The sequence below is a fragment of the Oncorhynchus tshawytscha genome, linkage group LG26 (assembly GCF_018296145.1).
Source record: "Oncorhynchus tshawytscha isolate Ot180627B linkage group LG26, Otsh_v2.0, whole genome shotgun sequence".
Lineage (NCBI taxonomy): Eukaryota > Metazoa > Chordata > Actinopteri > Salmoniformes > Salmonidae > Oncorhynchus > Oncorhynchus tshawytscha.
The window spans coordinates 45914326-45935445 of NC_056454.1; the positions used below are offsets into that span (position 1 = coordinate 45914326).

Consider the following 21120-nt stretch of genomic DNA (forward strand, 5'->3'; position numbering starts at 1 on the left):
ACGTTGGCCTGTGGGTAAGGTTTATGACCCCCCCCCATAAATACCTTTCTCCCTTCCCTCTCTCTAGACTCTACAGAGGGACTCTTGAATAGCCTTTGTTAAACAGAGAGTTTGGGAGCATCAAACTAGTGGAGGGAAAGGAACCATATTTGGGGTAATAGCACCAGTTGAAAATATGCGTTGGTACTTAATGATGTGAGTTTGGTTGTCTTGTGAGACATTATGACTGATGACAGGACAACCTAAACTGTATCTGGGAAAGTCTACACATTATAGTTATCAGATTCACATGGAATTGTTGTGCAATTCAAATGTTTAAATATAAAATTATTGGTGAAAAGATTAAATGTAATTTTAGCTTCCAAATGAGAGATTTGGGTTTTCATAAGGTTAGGGCTCTGCTCAATCAGTGGCCCGCCCCTGTGAAGAGACATGGGCTATAAACTATGAAACACACCCTTCTCCCTCCACTAAAAGCCCTTGACGAAAATGTAACCTCCTGTTCCAGGGTACATTAGGATGACGATCCGATGTCAGAAGGGTTCCGATAATAACTACTGAACGAAGCCAACCTCAGCATGAGCTTTGATTGCGAATGGTATGAACTTTGAACTCTTATTCGCTACAGAAGTGATACCTCCTAGCCGTTGAGTTAGCAGAGGCTGCTGTAAACATGGGCTAGGAGAGGTCAGACAGAGTATCCCATCTACCACACAATGACGTTACTACAATGTACCCAATTTACCACCAGAGACATTCTTCCGAGGACAGGAAGATCTCTCTTGGCCGCCTACGGCCCGATAGAGACATTGCTTCTCCCTTTGTTCTTCAGTCTTCCTGCTCTTTCACTCAAACCCAGCCCCCCTTTTCTTTGGGTAACCAGCTGTCATATCTGTTCCGTCCACTAGGGACGTTTTCCTTTATGACATAATTTGTAATCAAGGTATGATTAATTCGGTGTATATGTAATTCTGTGTGATTAGTTAGGTATTTAGTAAATAAATAATTAAACCCAATTTTGTATTGCTGATTCAACTTGTTCGCCAAGGTTCGTGAAGATAACCAAGAATTTACAACTTTCAGATGAGACTGAAATAAGGTGACGATTGATATTGACTGCTATTGATGTAAAATATTACTAGGTCTTTAAGAGTTTATTTGAAAGATAACTGCTCTATAAATATAATTTTGTGGTGACCCAACTTTCTAGTTAATTACATTTACATGATTAGCTCAATCAGGTAATATTAATTACAGAGTAAGGATTTTATAGAATAGCATGTCATATCACTTACTCAGGCATAGCCAAAGACACGACAACAGTAACAACATAGTAGTAACAGAGCTGTGACTGTGAGTTACACTAGCCGAATACTGCCTTCTTATTCAGAGGGCCACATACTATTGGGCAACACATGGTAGATTGGCTGTCGAACTTGGGTGCAGGGAAGGTGAAGTGTCAGTTGAGATTATCATTGTCTGCTCTCTCATAGCCCTTAAGATCCTACATCTGTAGCCCTGGGTCTCTCTATTCTCATAGCCCTGGGTCTCTCTATTCTCATAGCCCTGGGTCTCTCTATTCTCATAGCCCTGGGTCTTTCTATTCTCATAGCCCTGGGTCTCTCTATTCTCATAGCCCTGGGTCTCTCTATTCTCATAGCCCTGGGTCTCTCTATTGTCATAGGCCTGGGTCTCTCTATTGTCATAGGCCTGGGTCTCTCTATTGTCATAGGCCTGGGTCTCTCTATTCTCATAGGCCTGGGTCTCTCTATTCTCATTGCCCTGGGTCTCTCTATTCTCATTGCCCTGGGTCTCTCTATTCCCATAGCCCTGGGTCTCTCTATTCTCATAGCCCTGGGTCTCTCTATTCTCATAGCCCTGGGTCTCTCTATTCTCATAGCCCTGGGTCTCTCTATTCTCATTGCCCCCCACCCCCCACCCTTCTGTGATAAACAGAGAATGAAGCAGGACCTCTAGGTGTGGATTGTCCTGCTTCGGCTGCCTCAACCCAGAATGCTCCTGCAACTGGTCAACATTCCACCACCTGGAGCTTGTCATTCATTGACTGGCTCCACACAGCCTAGATGGTATGTCCTTATTAGCAGATGGATGTCTGTGAACCACACAGCCCAGATGGTATGTCCTTATAAGCAGCTGGATGTCTGTGAACCACACAGCCCAGATGGTATGTCCTTATTAGCAGATGGATGTCTGTGGACCACACAGCCCAGATGGTATGTCCTTATTAGGGACATTCTCTCTCTCTCGCTCGGTTGCCTCTTACCTTCTCTACTGTTTTGTAGTTCACTCACTCTTTGTGCTAGTATTCCAACGCTAATTTGGTAATTTGTACAAACAAGTCCCTTCTCTTGCTGATGTTGTTTCATCATACATTGATGGGCTTGCCTTTTGAAAGTTCTTAGGAAGAGTCAGTTATGTCACACATGCAGCTATCAAAAATATATGGAAATGTCTGCTCTACTCAAAATTACAACCAACTAATTGCAGCATTACCTTAAAAATGCCCTGCATTAAAGACCAAAATTGGTTAAAGAAAATTGTGATGAATAAAAAAGGATACCAGTTTAATTTAAGGATAAAAACAAATGGACAGCTGTGCCATAAAGATTTCAAAATAGTTGGGAAGAGATTTTCAGTGTACCGATTCCATTGCACATGGTTTATGAACTGATACACAAAACAATGCTCGATTCAAAACAGAGTTTTTACATTTAAATTATTTTACAAAATTCTTGCAACCAGTAGAATGTTGTATATATGGGGGATACAACCATCCCAGCTCTACAGATTTTGCTGCAAAGAGACAGAATCATTTGATCATATGTTTTGGGTATTGTCCATATGTAGCTTGCCTTTGGTCACAGGTTCAGGAATGGCTGAAGAATTGCAACATTTACCTGGAGCTAACTCTGCAAATAGCACTGCTGGGTGATTTAAAAAGTCATAGTCAATCAATCAATAATAATAATACTCTTAGCAAAAAACATGTATCTTTAATGTACAATATGTAGAGTCTATGAGAATAGAAAGGTTCAGAATGTTTGTGAAACAGCGCAGTTGAAAAATACATGAATTCGGGAAACTATTCAGACCCCTTGACTTTTTCCACATTTTGTTGCATTACAGGCTTATTCTAAACTTGATAGAATAAATGTTTCCTCACCAATCTACACACAATACCCCATAATGACATAGCGAAAACAGGTTTTTAGAGATTTTTGCACAATGCCGCACAGTTGCACACTGCCGCCCCCGTTGGTTCCAAATATAAGGTCCCATGGTCTATATAAGTTCCCATGGTTGACCGTGCATCTCAGAGAAAAAACCAAGCCATGAGGCCGAAGGAATTATCCGTTGAGCTCCGAGACAGGTTTGTTCTTAATGTGTGAACATTAAGAAAACAATGTTCTTCAGTGGGAATTTCAGTACTTCAGCACAACGTTTTCTACAGGTTTCCTCAGGGTTCTATTTAAAGTCAAGTTTTCAAAGCGTTCAGAGAAAATTTAACAACATTCTTCCATGGCAGGGATGGGCAACTCCAGTCTTTGGGGGCCTGATTGGTGTCACACATTTTCCCCACCTAACACACCTGACTCCAATAATCATTTAATCATGATATTCAGTTTAGAAAGTTATTAATTTAATCAGCTGTGTTTGCTAGGGATGGGGAAAAGTGACACCTCACCGGCCCCCGAGGACTGCAGTTGCCCATCCCTATTCTATTGGATTTCCAGTATAAAGTTTTCTGCAGTCTCTACTCTCTATTTAAAGTAATGTTCTCAGAACATAAAGAGAACATTCCATAAAAAAACACAAGAAAACATTAGTAACATTTTTAAAGCACGTTGTAAAAGTGTTATTTAAAAACAAATACATTCTGTTCTCAGCATCAACAAAACTCTCTCTATCCTCAGTTGTTAAATGTGGTCAGGTGTGTTGGCAGTGCCCACTATTTGGCCACACCTGATCTTAATGAGTGCTTGTTTATTTTTGAAGTGGGGTCTGTTTGAATAGAATAAAATGAACAGCTTTGTATGAGTAAAAAACAAACATGGCAAGCTAGCTCCATCCTGGTGGCGCAATGGACTAATTCCATGAATAGAGAGCAGAAGATCATAGGTTTGAATCTCACTGATTCCAAGTGTCCTATCTGTGCTTTGAGTTCAAAACAGTTAACCCAAACTAAGCTAGCCGGGTTACTAAAAGTCTTACTGAAACATGTTCTCAGAACGTTATTTAATTACCTTTAAATAACCTATAATTTCCATTCTCAGAATTTTAATAAAACCTCCCAGGAAAACTTTCAGGGAAACAGAAAAACTTTCTCAGAACCTCCCTGCATCCTAAAAATGTATTTTCCCAGAACAGGCTTAATTTCCACTTCCTTTGCAAAGGGGCAAAATAAATAACAGTATGGGGGATGAGGGAGTTGAGTGGGCTAATTACAGATGGGCTATCTACAGGTGCAGGACAGCTAGTGCTTAAAGTTAGGGAGGGAGATATGAGTCTCAAGCTTCAGTGACTTTTTCAGTTCGTTCCAGTCATTGGCAGCAGAGAACTGGAAGGAAAGGCGGCCAAATGAGGAATTGGCTTTGGGGGTGACCAGTGAGATATACCTGCTGGAGCACGTGCTACGGGTGGGTGCTGCTATGGTGACCAGTGAGCTGATGTAAGGCGGGGCTATACCTAGCAGAGACTTATAGATTACCTGGAGCCAGTGGGTTTGGCAACGAATATGAAGCGAGGGCCAGCCAGCGAGAGCATACAGGTCACAGAGGTGGGTAGTATATGGGCCTTTGGTGACAAAACAAATGGCACTGTGATAGACTGCATCCAATTTGCTGAGTAGATTGCTGGAGGCTATTTTGTAAATGACATCGCAGAAGTCAAGGATTGGTAGGATGGTCACTTTTACGAGGGTATGTTTGGCAGCATGAGTGAAGGATGCTTTTTTGCGAAAGAGGAAGCCAATTCTAGATTTCATTTTGGATTGGAGATGCTTGATGTGAGTCTGGAAGGAGAGTTTACAGTCTAACCAGACACCTAGGTATTTGTAGTTGTTCACATATTCTAAGTCAGAACTGTCCAGAGTAGTGATGCTGGACGGGCGGGCAGGTGTTGGCAGCGATCGGTTGAAGAGCATGTATTTCGTTTTGCTTGCATTTAAGAGCAGTTGGAGTCCACGGAAGGAGAGTTGTATGGCATTGAAGCTCGTCTGAAGGTTAGTTAACACAGTGTCCAAAGAAGGGCCAGAAGTATACAAAATGGTGTCGTCTGCGTAGAGGTGGATCAGATAATCACCTGCAGCAAGAGCTACATCATTGATGTATACAGAGAAAAGAGTAGGCCCGAGAATTGAACCCTGTGGCACCCCCATAGAGACTGCCAGAGGTCCGGACAACAGGCCCACTGATTTGACACACTGAACTCTGTCTGAGAAGTAGTTGGTGAACCAGGCAATCATTTGAGAAACCAAGGCTGTTGAGTCTGCCGATAAGAATGTGGTGATTGACAGAGTCAAAAGCCTTGGCCAGGTCGATGAATACGGCTGCACAGTATTGTTTCTTATCGATGGCGGTTATGATATCGTTTAGTACCTTGAGCGTGGCTGAAGTGCACCTATGACCAGCTCTGAAACCAGATTGCATAGCGGAGAAGGTACGGTGCGATTCGAAATGGTCAGTGATCTGTTTGTTAACTTGGCTTTCTAAGACCTTAGAAAGGCAGGGTAGGATAGATATAGGTCTGTAGCAGTTTGGGTCTAGAGTGACTCTCACTTTGAGGAGGGGGGTGACTGCGGCAGCTTTCCAATCTTTGGGGATCTCAGACGATACGAACAAGAGGTTGAACAGGCTAGTAACAGGGGTTGCAACAATTTCAACGGATAATTTTAGAAAGAGAGGGTCCAGATTGTCTAGCCCGGCTGATTTGTAGTGGTCCAGATTTTGCAGCTCTTTCAGAACATCAGCTAGCTGGATTTGGGTGAAAGAGAAATGGGGGAGGCTTGGGAAAGTTTCTGTGGAGGGTACAGGGCTGTTGACCTGGGTAGGGGTAGCCAGGTGGAAAGCATGGCCAGCCATAGAAAAATGCTTATTGAAATTCTCAATTATCATGGATTTATCGGTGGTGACAGTGTTTCCTAGCCTCAGTGCAGTGGGCAGATGGGAGGAGGTGCTCTTATTCTCCATGGACTTTACAGTGTCCCAGAACTTTTTGGAGTTTGTGCCACAGGATGCAAATTTCTGTTTGAAAAAGCTAGCCTTTGCTTTCCTAACTGCCTGTGTGTATTGATTCCTAACTTCCCTGAAAAATTGCATATCGCGGGGGCTATTCGATGCTAGTGCAGTATGCCACAGGATGTTTTTGTGCTGGTCGAGGGCAGTCAGGTCTGGAGCGAACCAAGGGCTATATATGTTCCTGGTTCTACATGTTTTGAACGGTGCATGCTTTTTTAAGACTGTGAGGAAAGCACTTGCCACTTGGTTTACATACTCATCTCATATGTATATACTGTACTCTATATCATCGACTGCATCCTTATGTAATACATGTATCACTAGCCACTTTAACTATGCCACTTGGTTTACATACTCATCTCATATGTATATACTGTACTCGATATCATCTACTGTATCTTGCCTATGCTGCTCTGTACCATCACTCATTCATATATCCTTATGTACATATTCTTTATCCCCTTACACTGTGTATAAGACAGTAGTTTTTTTTTGTTGGAATTGTTAGTTAGATTACTTGTTGGTTATTACTGCATTGTCGGAACTAGAAGCACAACCATTTCGCTACACTCGCATTAACATCTGCTAACCATGTGTATGTGACAAATAAAATTTGATTTGATTTGACTTTTAAAGAATAACCAGGCATCCTCTACTATCGGAATGAGGTCAATATTCTTCCAGGATACCCGGGCCAGGTCGATTAGAAAGGCCTGATCGCTTGTATTTTAGGGAGGGTTTGACAGCGCTGAGGGGTGGTCGTTTGACTGCAGACCCATTACGGATGCAGGCAATGAGGCAGTGATCGCTGAGATTCTGTTTGAAGACAGCAGAGGTGTATTTGGAGGGCAGGTTGGTTAGGATGATATCATTCAGAATTAATTCAGAAAACATATTTTGGTTGAATTCATTCAGTTGTACAACTGACTAGGTATTCCCTTTCCCTTTGTTATTCCATTGCACTTTGAAATCAAGCAAATAATTTGCAGAGAGACAGAGCTAATTGCTTCTGCCAAAAGATACCATTATCATCCATTAGCTTAGATTACATTGCTAGTCTAACAATGTGAACACTCTCCTATTTTCTATTAAGGTATCTTTACTTTTACTCAAGTATGACATTTGACTACTTTTTCCAACACTGGTAATACTACCCTCTTTTTTCTCCAGGATAGGACAGGGGTCCCACTCCCTAATGCTCAAGTTGAACAATGAATAGATTTAACAATCAACAGACATGATCTGAACTGCATTGTAGACTTGCAAGGTGTTTGTGTATACGTGTGTACAGGTTCGAGCCTAGTGAGAGACAAGGATGGAACCTATTTTGTTACATGAATGTGTGTGTGATGGTACTTCTGCCTCCCCTGCAGGCTGGATGGTAGCAGGACAGAGCACCATGGTGGAGCCCAAGCCCAGAGCATCAGCAGCCCAGCGTCTTGAAGCCCAGGAGACTCTGGGTATCAGCACCCTGGACCCTGGCCACAGGCCGCCCACCATGCCCCCCGGACGCCATGTCACCATCAAGGTCCGCATGTTGGACGACACAGAGGAGGTCTTTGACATCTCAGTGAGTTCTGGTTGGCTGTCTGTCTGATTTGCTTATAGTGCAATGTGTTCAAGGTATAACTACTTTCCATTCTATTTTTTTGTGTGTCAAGTCGAGTGAGAGAATTTAGCATAACAAAATGTTATATCTAAGTATGCCTTTAAACGGTGTCATCCTTTTGTTGTCTTTTTATAACTTTGCCATTAAAGCAGGAGATCATTTTTATCCCCTCACAGCAGTCTGTTGTTAAGGGTTACAGGTTGGCATGGTAACTGTATAAACGTCAAGGTTCTGTATGCATGAATGAGCCTAGACTATGCTGGAAAATGTCAGTGCTGGAAAATGTCTGGGTTCTAACCTTCATTGTCAACATCTCTGACTTTAGCTGTTGGTGGGGTGAATAAGGGTACTGAACTAGTTCTGTGTTTCTTGTTCACAACCTCACTAGACAGATGGGAGAGCAACTTAAACTACTACCCAGGTGGGTATATGGATCGGGAGGAGAGGTTTAGTCCATTCAGATACACATTAGTACATCAGGCCTAGTTTTCCTGGGTAAATAAATTATCTTTCATAATATTTAATGGTGTGTTATGAGACCAACTGGTCTGTCTTGGGTATACAGTATGGTTGTGGAAAGGGGACAGTTTGTGATGTGTTTGAATGGCCAGAGATCTGCCATGATAAATGTTACTTTTCATTACCAGGCTATTTACCTCTGCGCTTATTAAAGATTCTCTCTGAGATTAGATCTGTTTGAGATTACCTTGCTTTGCAGTGCAATAATTTAGCACAACACTAAATCTCAGAATAGGCCTACTCCTGCTTTGAGATTGCTGCCTTTCATGTGAAATCTGATCTGCTTGTTAATGACTGACTGATGTTCTGAAGATGACAATATGGTTAGGAGATATATTAAAGAAAGGTAATGGATGCTTTTTGAAATGTGAATGCTAATTTAAGACCTTGAGCTTTATCCATCAGACATGTAGTAAATCACAATATTTCCTGTTGAAATTGACAACAATTGATTGCTTGTTCTATACCGTGTTTTCTCCCAGAGTTCCTGTCACATTGTGGTATTACACTAAGGTATATGCTAAGACCCTGATATAGCCCTTGAACAGGGTGGAGCTTTGATCAAGACTAGGTTATTTTCCTGAGAATAGTCCAACTAGCAATATCTTCTGACCACAGTGCTTCCTGCTGGGAGCGAGGGAGCGAGATGGGAGATAGGGATAGGGAAGAGAGGGAAGAAGATGTGATGATGGAGAGAAATAGCACACAGAGGACTCATTCAATGGGTATGAGTAGAGCCTTGTAGCAGAGATGGGTATAAGTAGAGCCTTGTAGTAGAGATGGGTATGAATAGAGCTTCATAGTAGAGATGCTTGAAATAGAGCCCTGTGACTGACAGTGTGGTCGGTATGTTTGACCCTAGCTGCTGAGAAATATTGTAATGTTTCCCATCTGCTGTGTAAAGTGTTGTTCTCACAGCATGCTGCGAGGCTTCCTGTATTGGCCCTGAGGATCGGCCCTTCAGGGAGCGGGTTCAGCAGTGTGTGCAGTACTCGCCTATGCTCTACTAGTGTATATTGAAAAGAACTCTCCAAGAGATCTCACATAGAGATTTCATCAGTGAGCTAGGCTCGAATTACCATCGTAATTTAAAGTTAAATGTAGCTAACACTGATATGAACAGCTGGGTGTTATGACTGAAGGATGTAGCTAACACTGATTTGAACAGCTGGGTGTTATGACTGCTGAAGGATGTAGCTAACGCTGATATGAACAGCTGGGTGTTATGACTGCTGAAGGAGGCAGCTAACACTGATATGAACAGCTGGGTGTTATGACTGCTGAAGGAGGCAGCTAACACTGATATGAACAGCTGGGTGTTATGACTGCTGAAGGATGTAGCTAACGCTGATATGAACAGCTGGGTGTTATGACTGCTGAAGGATGTAGCTAACACTGATATGAACAGCTGGGTGTTATGACTGCTGAAGGATGTAGCTAACGCTGATATGAACAGCTGGGTGTTATGACTGCTGAAGGATGTAGCTAACACTGATATGAACAGCTGGGTGGTATGACTGCTGAAGGATGTAGCTAACACTGATATGAACAGCTGGGTGTTATGACTGCTGAAGGATGTAGGTAACACTGATATGAACAGCTGGGTGTTATGACTGCTGAAGGATGTAGCTAACACTGATTTGAACAGCTGGGTGTTATGACTGCTGAAGGAGGCAGCTAACACTGATATGAACAGCTGGGTGTTATGACTGCCGATGGATGTAGCTAACACTGATATGAACAGCTGGGTGTTATGACTGCTGAAGGATGTAGCTAACACTGATATGAACAGCTGGGTGTTATGACTGCTGAAGGATGTAGCTAACACTGATATGAACAGCTGGGTGTTATGACTGCTGAAGGATGTAGCTAACACTGATATGAACAGCTGGGTGTTATGACTGCTGAAGGATGTAGCTAACACTGATATGAACAGCTGGGTGTTATGACTGCTGAAGGATGTAGCTAACACTGATATGAACAGCTGGGTGTTATGACTGCTGAAGGAGGCAGCTAACACTGATATGAACAGCTGGGTGGTATGACTGCTGAAGGAGGCAGCTAACACTGATATGAACAGCTGGGTGTTATGACTGCTGAAGGATGTAGCTAACACTGATATGAACAGCTGGGTGTTATGACTGCTGAAGGATGTAGCTAACACTGATATGAACAGCTGGGTGTTATGACTGCTGAAGGATGTAGCGAACACTGATATGAACAGCTGGGTGTTATGACTGCTGAAGGATGTAGCTAACACTGATATGAACAGCTGGGTGTCATGACTGCTGAAGGATGTAGCTAACGCTGATATGAACAGCTGGGTGTTATGACTGCTGAAGGATGTAGCTATCACTGATATGAACAGCTGGGTGTTATGACTGCTGAAGGAGGCAGCTAACGCTGATATGAACAGCTGGGTGTCATGACTGCTGAAGGATGTAGCTAACACTGATATGAACAGCTGGGTGTCATGACTGCTGAAGGATGTAGCTAACACTGATATGAACAGCTGGGTGTCATGACTGCTGAAGGATGTAGCTAACACTGATATGAACAACAGGGTGTCATGACTGCTGAAGGATGTAGCTAACACTGATATGAACAGCTGGGTGTTATGACTGCTGAAGGATGTAGCTAACGCTGATATGAACAGCTGGGTGTTATGACTGCTGAAGGATGTAGCTAACACTGATATGAACAGCTGGGTGTTATGACTGCTGAAGGATGTAGCTAACGCTGATATGAACAGCTGGGTGTTATGACTGCTGAGGGTGTTATGACTGCTGAAGGAGGCAGCTAACACTGATATGAACAGCTGGGTGTTATGACTGCTGAAGGATGTAGCTAACACTGATATGAACAGCTGGGTGTTATGACTGCTGAAGGATGTAGCTAACACTGATATGAACAGCTGGGTGTTATGACTGCTGAAGGATGCAGGTAACACTGATATGAACAGCTGGGTGTTATGACTGCTGAAGGATGCAGGTAACACTGATATGAACAGCTGGGTGTTATGACTGCTGAAGGAGGCAGCTAACACTGATATGAACAGCTGGGTGTTATGACTGCTGAAGGAGGCAGCTAACACTGATATGAACAGCTGGGTGTTATGACTGCTGAAGGATGTAGCTAACACTGATATGAACAGCTGGGTGTTATGACTGCTGAAGGAGGCAGCTAACACTGATATGAACAGCTGGGTGTTATGACTGCTGAAGGATGTAGCTAACACTGATATGAACAGCTGGGTGTTATGACTGCTGAAGGATGTAGCTAACGCTGATATGAACAGAGGAGACCATACTGCACATCAAGCTGTTATCAACGCTCAATTGAACACAGATTCAATATTTTCAATTGCCTCAGCACTGGGGGGAGAAAGGTCTGATTGTACTCGTGGTACTGGAATATACTTAATGGCATCTTTAGTGGAAAATCATTGGTGTATATTTCGCTGAAAAAGACAGTAGCCTAAGTAATCCTTTTGAGTAAACAAAATGGGGGGGAGCTGTGGAGATAACTTTACAAAATACAGTTCTGTATACCTCCATACTCCATGCTAATAAGACTAAAGACCCTATCCGCCTTCTTCTTGGAATGGAGGGCTGAACCCTGAATGCTGTCTGAGTGATAATGGCATCTCTTTGTGAGGTAAACACCCTGCAGCCTACAGTGTGTGAAGCAGCTGTGAGAAGCATGAAGTCTAGAATCACTCCCTCCCCAGCCACATTGAGTGTCCTAGTCTCAAATAGCATTGTGTTGATCAAGACTGGCCAGTCAGTGTCTCTCTACTACTTCAGTGTGGTCGTGCTGGATGTCCTGGTAACAGTTGCTGTGACAACGACTCCTGAAACTCAGCAGCATGACGCCTTTAATTGCATCAATAACTCCCCGGAGTCTTCTCCTTCAGCAGCAGTGATGGTGATGGATTTGATCACTGCAGGTATTTGCCAAGGCAGCAGCTACTCTTCCTGCGGTCCAGCAAAGTTGAGGCAGTTATACATTTAAATAATAAAGGAACGTGATCTCAGTGAGACAGGCTGCTTTGGAGCAGCTCAAGAAGTTTAGGATATTAGTCCCACTGGCCCACTGTCAGGAGGGTTGTTTTCAGACTACCCTTCCAAGACAATTAGATTATAATTATTGGGGGTTTCATTACAGGAGCATCGAGTTCAGCCAGTGGAAGATGAGTCTGTGGTAGGATTTACATTCCTAGTGACTGAAATGTTTTCTATTGCACTGCTCTGCTTGTAAAAACCTAACCGGTCCTCTGTAAATGGTTCCTGTTCCTCTGGTATAACCTTCCCGTTCCTGTTCCTCTGGTATAAACTTCCTGCTCCTCTGGTATAAACTTCCTGTTCCTCTGGTATGAACTTACTGTTCCTCTGGTGTAAATTTTTTCTTCCTGTGGTATAAACTTCCTGTTCTTGTTCCTCTTTTATAAACGTCCTGTTCCTGTGGTATTAACTTCCTGTTCCTCTGGTATTAACTTCCTGTTTTTCTGGTATAATCTTCCAGCCCATCAGACCAGGTATCGTATTGTAGGGAAACAAAAGGGGCATCGCTGTGGGTTACATAACTTGCTGTGGCCTACTCACTGCTCCCTCTGACTGGGAACTAAACTGTCATCCCTTGTGGCTGATTCTTCACACCTTGATGAGCACTCTTTTCTGACTTTACGAAGGCCTGCAGTGTGCACCAACACAGAGCAGAGCAGACCTGAGCAGCCAAGAGCTCAGTAACACAAGGAAGGCTGTTGCGGTTTCCATTGCTTGGAAGCCTGTGCTTTCTAAATACTGTATATGAAGTAAACATTAGATGAGCCATGTGTTCATGTCTAACTTCATTAGATGAGACATGTGTTCATGTCTGTCACGCCTGCTCCCGCTCCCCCTCCCTGGCGCTCGAGGGCGCCAGGCTATCCGTCATCATACGCACCTGTTACCATCATTACGCGCAGCTGCGCTCAGTGGACTCACCTGGACACTGTGTTGATTACCCCTGTCTATATGTCTGTTCCTCTGTGTTGTTCCCTGTAGTTGCATTGTTTGACGTGTCGTGTTTATGTCCAGACGCTGTTCCAGTTCTGTTGCGTGTCCGTCTATATTAAATGGTTCACTCCCTGTACCTGCTTCTCACCTCCTGTGTTGGGCGTTACAATGTCTGTAATTAGATGAGTCCAGATGCTACCTGTTTTGAGCCCAAACTGTTTAGCTTAAAAAAAGGGGGGGTTTCTTCTGTTTTACATGTTATTTTTAATAGGTGTCGCATATCAGTTTGCGAACAATGTAAAAAAATATATATTTTATTGATTTAATAAAGCCGCATACAACCCATTTTGCTTTCTTGAAGTAAGGCAGCACCAAAATGCAGGTGTTTCAGCCTAGCTCAGTGCTTTCTTTGGTGGTGGGGAAGCCAGCAGAAAGGGGGTTGGTAATGTTCTCTAGTTGCGCCGTGATTAGCTCAGTGTTCTGTCACTCATGGGGACACTACGTCACCACAAAATCTAGCCCCTTTGGGTGCTGCCATAGACTGACATTTGAAGTGCCCATCCAAGAAAGCTCAAGGTCATTGGTGACAGATTAAATGACAATTCACGTTTTATCTAACTTAGCTTTGATTGGACTGATCATGTCAACATCATACTTGTAATATCTTAGCTAGCAAGCTAGACAAGCAGTTATCTACATGCATAAAGTCGGCAATCTACTGGCAAATCCTTTTCAATCCTTGTCATATGAAAATAAATTCTACAGTACCAGTCAAGTTTGGACACACCTACTCATTCAAGGGTTTCTTTATTTTTGACTATTTTCTACATTGTAGAATTATAGTGAAGACATCAAAACAACGAAATAACACATATGGAATCATGTAGTAACCAAAAAAGTGATGCAGAAATCAAAATATATTTTAAATTCTTCAAAGTAGCCACCCTTTGCCTTTACTACAGATTTGCACACTCTTGGCATTCTCTCAACCAGCTTCACCTGGAATGCTTTTCCAACAGTCTTGAAGGAGTGCCCACATATCTTGAGCACTTGTTGGCTGCTTTTCCGTCACTCTGCGATCCAACTCATCCCAAACCATCTCATTTGGGTTGAGGTTGGGTGATTGTGGAGGCCATGTCATCTGATGCAGCACTCCATCACTCTCCTTCTTGGTCAAATAGCCCTTACACAGCCTGGAGGTGTGTTGGGTCATTGTCCTGTTGAAAAAACAAATGATAGTCTCAAACCAGATGAGATGGCATATTGTTGCAGAATGCTGTGGTAGAAATGCTGGTTAAGTGTGCCTTGAATTCTAAATAAATCACAGACAGTGTCACCAGCAAAGCACCATCACACCTCCTCCTCCATTCTTCACGGTGGGAACCACAAATGCTGAGATCATTCGTTCACCTACTCTGCGTCTCACAAAGACACGGCGGTTGGAACCAAAAATCTCAAATTTGGAATCATCTGACCAAAGGACAGATTTCCACCAGTCTAATGTCCATTGCTCGTGTTTCTAGGCTCAAGCAAGTATCTTCTTCTTATTGGTGTCCTTTAGTAGTGGTTTCTTTGCAGCAATTCGACCATGAAGACCTTATTCATGCAGTCTCCTCTGAATAGTTGATGTTGAGATGTGTCTGTTACTTGAACTCTGCAAATAATTTATTTGGGCTGCAATTTCTGAGGCTGGTAACTCCAGTGAACTTGTCCTCTGCGGCAGAGGTACAGTGGGGCAAAAAAGTATTTAGTCAGCCACCAATTGTGCAAGTTCTCCCACTTAAAAAGATGAGAGAGGCCTGTAATTTTCATCATAGGTACACTTCAATAATGACAGAGAAAATGAGAAAGAAAAATCCAGAAAATCACATTGTAGGATTTTTAATGAATTTATTTGCAAATTATGGTGGAAAATAAGTATTTGGTCACCTACAAACAAGCAATATTTCTGGCTCTCAAAGACCTGTAACTTCTTCTTTAAGAGGCTCCTCTGTCATCCACTCGTTTCCTGTATTAATGGCACCTGTTTGAACTTATCAGTATAAAAGACATCTGTCGACAACCTCAAACAGTCACACTCCAAATTCCACTATGGCCAAGACCAAAGAGCTGTCAAAGGACACCAGAAACAAATTTGTAGACCTGCACCAGGCTGGGAAGACTGAATCTGCAATAGGTAAGCAGCTTGGTTTGAAGAAATCAATGGTGGGAGCAATTATTAGGAAATGGAAGACATACAAGACCACTGATAATCTCCCTCGATCTGGGGCTCCACGCAAGATCTCACCCCGTGGGGTCAAAATGATCACAAGAACAGCGAGCAAAAATCCCAGAACCACACGAGGGGACCTAGTGAATGACCTGCAGAGAGCTGGGACCAAAGTAACAAAGCCTACCATCAGTAACACACTACGCTGCCAGGGACTCAAATCCTACAGTGCCAGATGTGTCCCCTTGCTTAAGCCAGTACATGTCCAGGCCCGTCTGAAGTTTGCTAGAGAGCATTTGGATGATCCAGAAGAAGATTGGGAGAATGTCATATGGTCAGATGAAACCAAAATAGAACTTTTTGGTAAAAACTCAACTCGTCGTGTTTGGAGGACAAAGAATGCTGAGTTGCATCCAAAGAACACCATACCTACTGTGAAGCATGGGGGTGGAAACATCATGCTTTGGGGCTGTTTTTCTGCAAAGGTAACAGGACGACTGATCCGTGTAAAGGAAAGAATGAATGGGGCCATGTATCGTGAGATTTTGAGTGAAAACCTCCTTCCATCAGCAAGGGCATTGAAGATGAAACGTGGCTGGGTCTTTCAGCATGACAATGATCCCAAACACACCGCAACGAAGGAGTGGCTTCGTAAGAGGCATTTCAAGGTCCTGGAGTGGCCTAGCCAGTCTCCAGATCTCAACCCCATAGAAAATCTTTGGAGGGAGTTGAAAGTCTGTGTTGCCCAGCAACAGCCCCAAAACATCACTGCTCTAGAGGAGATCTGCATGGAGGAATGGGCCAAAATACCAGCAACAGTGTGTGAAAACCTTGTGAAGACTTACAGAAAACGTTTGACCTCTGTCATTGCCAACAAAGGGTATATAACAAACTTTTGTTTTTGACCAAATACTTATTTTCCACCATAATTTGCAAATAAATTCATTAAAAATCCTACAATGTGATTTTCTGGATTTTTTTTCTCATTTTGTCTGTCATAGTTGAAGTGTACCTATGATGAAAATTACAGGCCTCTCTCATCATTTTAAGTGGGAGAACTTGCACAATTGGTGGCTGACTAAATACTTTTTTGCCCCACTGTAACTCTGCGTCTTCCTTTCCTGTGGCGGTCCTCATGAGAGCCAGTTTGATCATAGCGCTTGGTGGGTTTTGCGACTGCACTTGAAGAAACTTGAAACTGTTGGGACAGCTTTGTTGGCCCTAACAGTTTGTCAGCACTGTTTGTCACCTTTTATAGTGCAATTAATGTATTGTTTAGTGTTGTTGTAGTGGCTTTGCTGGCATGCAGTTTGCCCCACCAAGGTTTTCATGCTAAAATCACCTCTGGATGAGCCAAGTGGTCGTATCTGTAACTTCATTCGACTTGTCTAATGATATATATATTGTCTATATGATATATATGTTTTTTTGATGACGTTGAATCTGTAGGAGTAGAAGTGGTTGGCTGTGATGTGTGTTGGGGCACATCTAGTTGGCTGTGATGTGTGTTGGGGCACATCTAGTTGGCTGTGATGTGTGTTGGGGTACTTGTAGTTGGCTGAGATTTATGTCGGGGTACATGTAGTTGGCTGTGATGTGTGTCGGGGTACATGTAGTTGGCTGTGATGTGTGTTGGGGTACATGTAGTTGGCGGTGATGTGTGTTGGGGTGCATGTAGTTGGCTGTGATGTGTGTTTGGGTACATGTAGTTGGCTGTGATGTATGTCGGGTACATGTAGTTGGGAAATGTGTGTCAGGGTGCATGTAGTTGGCTGTGATGTGTGTCGGGGTACATGTAGTTGGCTGTGATGTGTGTTGGGGTACATGTAGTTGGCGGTGATGTGTGTTGGGGTGCATGTAGTTGGCTGTGATGTGTGTTTGGGTACATGTAGTTGGCTGTGATGTATGTCGGGTACATGTAGTTGGGAAATGTGTGTCAGGGTGCATGTAGTTGGCTGTGATGTGTGTCGGGGTACATGTAGTTGGGGGATGTGAATGGCGATTGAACGGAGTGACAGACAGAGAGAGCACCATTTCTCATTTTTTCAGGATCAGAGAAATAGTCAAGCTCTTTTAACCCCAGACACCTAAACCTTACTGGGATGTTACTGGAGAAAATAAGTATTGCTGGCAGTTAATGTGGATTCTTCCACATGGTTATCTCTTCTCTCTCTACATCTGTCCCTCCCCCTTCTCCCTCACTCACTCTCCCTTTCTGTCTGTCTCTCTATCTGTGCTTGTACATATTGATGAGTGTGCGTGTTTGTGCGCGTGTGTACCCAAATCTCTGTGTCATTGCCCTACCCTTTCTCTCTTAACATGGAAAATGACTGTGTTCACCTTTTCGACTGATACTCCAGCCATTAGTCACGCTGTTCTGGTTCTGTGTACCAGCATGTTATAGAGACAAAAAGCAAAATAATTAAATAACAAAGCCATATTTGTACTTTTGCCGTTTAATAAAGAATTGGGCCATACAGTTTGTCAGCGGCCCACCTAGGTCTCATTCAGACAAGGCTAGACTTAACCGGCTCTCAAGACACTAAGTGCACATTTTGTGGATGTTAGTACAGCAGAAGCCGTAATGCATTATACATCAGCAGCATGTTGTTTCATGAACGTACCATTAATCACAAGGGGAAGAGACTTCTCACTAACCCTGTGAACAGCCACACAATCCTAGCTTCTTTTATTTTTGTGGCCCCCTTTTTCTCCACAATTTCATGACATCCAATTGGTAGTTACGATCTTGTCTCATCGCTGCAACTCCCAAACGGACTCGGGACAGGCGAAGGTTAGGAGTCATGCGTCCTCGAAACATGACCTGCCAAGCCGCGCTGCTTCTTCACACACTGCTCGCTTAACCCAGAAGCCAGCCGCACCAATGTGTCAGAGGAAACACTGTCCAACTGACAACTGAAGTCAGCTTGCAGGTGTGTGTGTAATGGAGGTCCACTCTACTCTATATATTACTTTATTTTTTTATGGCACATGAGACACGTCTGATTCACGCCTGTCTCAGTGGACTAATCCATTGTGGAGGCCTGTCTCAGTGGACTAATCCATTGCGGAGGCTGTCTCAGTGGACTAATCCATTATATAGGCCTGTCTCAGTGGACTAATCCATTGTAGAGGCCTGTCTCAGTGGACTAAAATCCTGTCAATTTTGAGTAAGGACGCGTGCCTGATTATGCATAGAAGTAGGACTAGGCTACCTGGCCTGCACGCAAGGCCTTTTAAATGTGCCCATTTGGGGATTTGATAGTTTTTCTGATTGTCTTTAAATTATTGTTTTATTTATTTCAAACAGCAAGTAAACAAAATCTGTTTTTACTTCGATTTAAGAATGACAAGAGTTCCTCAAAGTAGCCTATTTGAAAAACAATTCCAGATCTCTTTTGAAAACCACTCGGTATAAAAGGGGAAAAACATGCTCTGATTCGGTAGAAAGTCATAAAATAGGCCTACCTGATTACTGCTTATCCTTTGTGGAAATAGCCTACAGCTATGTCTGTCCGGAGCTCAATTGCGCTGGAAACTCTGAAGGCCTAGAATATTTTATATAATGTTGCAAGTTTGCTAGAGTGAGCTTCAGGCCAGGCCAGACCCAAATGAATAGTTGATACAATGTTTCAAGTTCCTTGCAGACAGGCAATGCATAGCCAATGTGATTTATAGGATATTTTTAATCAGGATTTTTTTCTACCTGCAGGATGAAATGTATTTATTTGTTGGCATTATGTAGGCAATTTTTTACATCGATGGCAATATAAGTAACTTTTAGATAGTTGATATACCTGTATAATGATTTTGAGACGTTATTATAAATCAAATGAAACAAAAATATGCACATGAAAATCATAACTGGCACGCAGATCGATAGAAATGGTAAGATAAATTGGCACTCCAAATGGAAAAGGTTGCCGACCCCTGGTGTAGCCTATCACCTACCAGCAACATCAGGAGCATAATAGCAGATTCTGCGAAGGCCAGCAGCAGCAGGAGGAAGAGGGTCAGAAACACTTGTTTTTTTCCTTCTGGTTAGGCCATCTTGATCTCTGGCTCCCTCTTGAGTCTTTTGTGTCTTAATCACAGTGTGCTTAAAACATCAGACAAGCTCAGTAGCCTACATACTGTATAGTTAATTTTATTTAAACACATAGGGTGTGTCTATATATGGAAAAATACACGTTTTAAAATTTGAAAGAAGAAACGACTAGGTGTTTGTTTCAGCTCAATTAATATCATTATCCTCTAACATCGTACTTCCCTCCTCCTTCCCACAGTAGTGATGGAGTAATGGCTGAAATGCGTAGGGTAATGTAGTAATATAATAATGGTGTTTCTCTACCAATGTTTGGGTGAATTTATAACATCAGTCAGTGTAGGGATTGTGTCCTTGGTTTATGATCCCCCCCCCCTGAAGGAGGTCAGAGGTTAACTCATTCAGTCACAGTGATGTATGTTTCTGTGTGTGTAATGGAGGCCCACTCTATTCACTAACCCCTCTCTCTACCACGGTGGTATTGACTATTTCTACGCCGTCTCTGAAGTTGCTTTTCCCTTTTTGCTCCCTGTAACATTCATAATCAGCAGCGATGTGTAAATCAGATGTATAGAAATTATATAACATGTTAGAGGAGATCCTTGGGGATAATTTGATGTTTTGAAGTGTTGAGAATGACTAAATCTGTTCTTCATCAGTTCTCATGTATGTTACTAGAAATATCTGACCTATTTAGCCAAATGGAGTCTTCCATTGCTAATATTAGTCTATAGATGGCAGCTTATGTTTAATAGAACACTTCAGTTTCCAATTATATTTAATGAATTCAGTATCCATGGCATTCACATACATTTTCAGAGAGAGTCCCAAACCATATTTTTGCAGACTGAGAATCAAGGGCAGACTGACAGCCAAGCTATGGAGGCTACACCACATGCTAGTGACCTGTATTTTACAGGACTAGGGCCAACCCTAACTGGGCTAACTGGTCCAAAAGGCCAATAATCACCACCATGCTCACTCTTTGCATGCTGCACACAATACTTAATTGAAATGGAAAGCACTTAGTGCATTAAGCTGCTCTAGCAGGCCTTGTTGTCCAATGAACGAGGGCTTGCTTCAGCAGTGAAACATCTCATTGAAAATTCATGGGCATTAATATGGACTTGATCCCCCTTTGCTGCTATAACAGACTCCACTCTTCTGGGAAGGTTTTCCACAAGATGCTGGCACATTGCTGTGGGGACTTGCTTGCATTCAGCCACAAGAGCATGAGTGAGGTCAGACACTGATGTTGGGCGATTGGGCCTGGCTCGCAGTCGGCGTTCCATTTCATCCCAAAGGTGTACGATGGGGTTGAGGTCAGGGCTCTGTGCCGTGAACCATGAAAAACAGCCCCAGACTATTATTCCTCCTCCACCAAACCTTACAGTTGGCACTATGCATTGAGGCAGGTAGCGTTCTCCTGGCATCCGCCAAACCCAGATTTGTCTGTCGGGCTGCCAGATGGTGAAGCGTGATCC

At 43.0% G+C, this 21120-nt stretch overlaps 1 protein-coding gene across 3 annotated transcripts in view; it reads left to right on the forward strand.

The window, feature by feature from the left end:
- LOC112225656 (FERM, ARHGEF and pleckstrin domain-containing protein 1) overlaps window positions 1–21120 on the forward strand; it is a 113715-nt gene that overhangs the window by 1894 nt on the left and 90701 nt on the right. For all 3 annotated transcript variants that reach the window (XR_006080039.1, XM_024389781.2, XM_024389780.2), the window contains exon 2: window positions 7631–7827. Coding sequence is in view for 2 of the 3 variants with exons in the window: in XM_024389781.2 (XP_024245549.1) it covers window positions 7636–7827 (192 nt within the window). In the remaining variant the exon portion in view is untranslated. The remainder of the gene's footprint in view (window positions 1–7630; window positions 7828–21120) is intronic.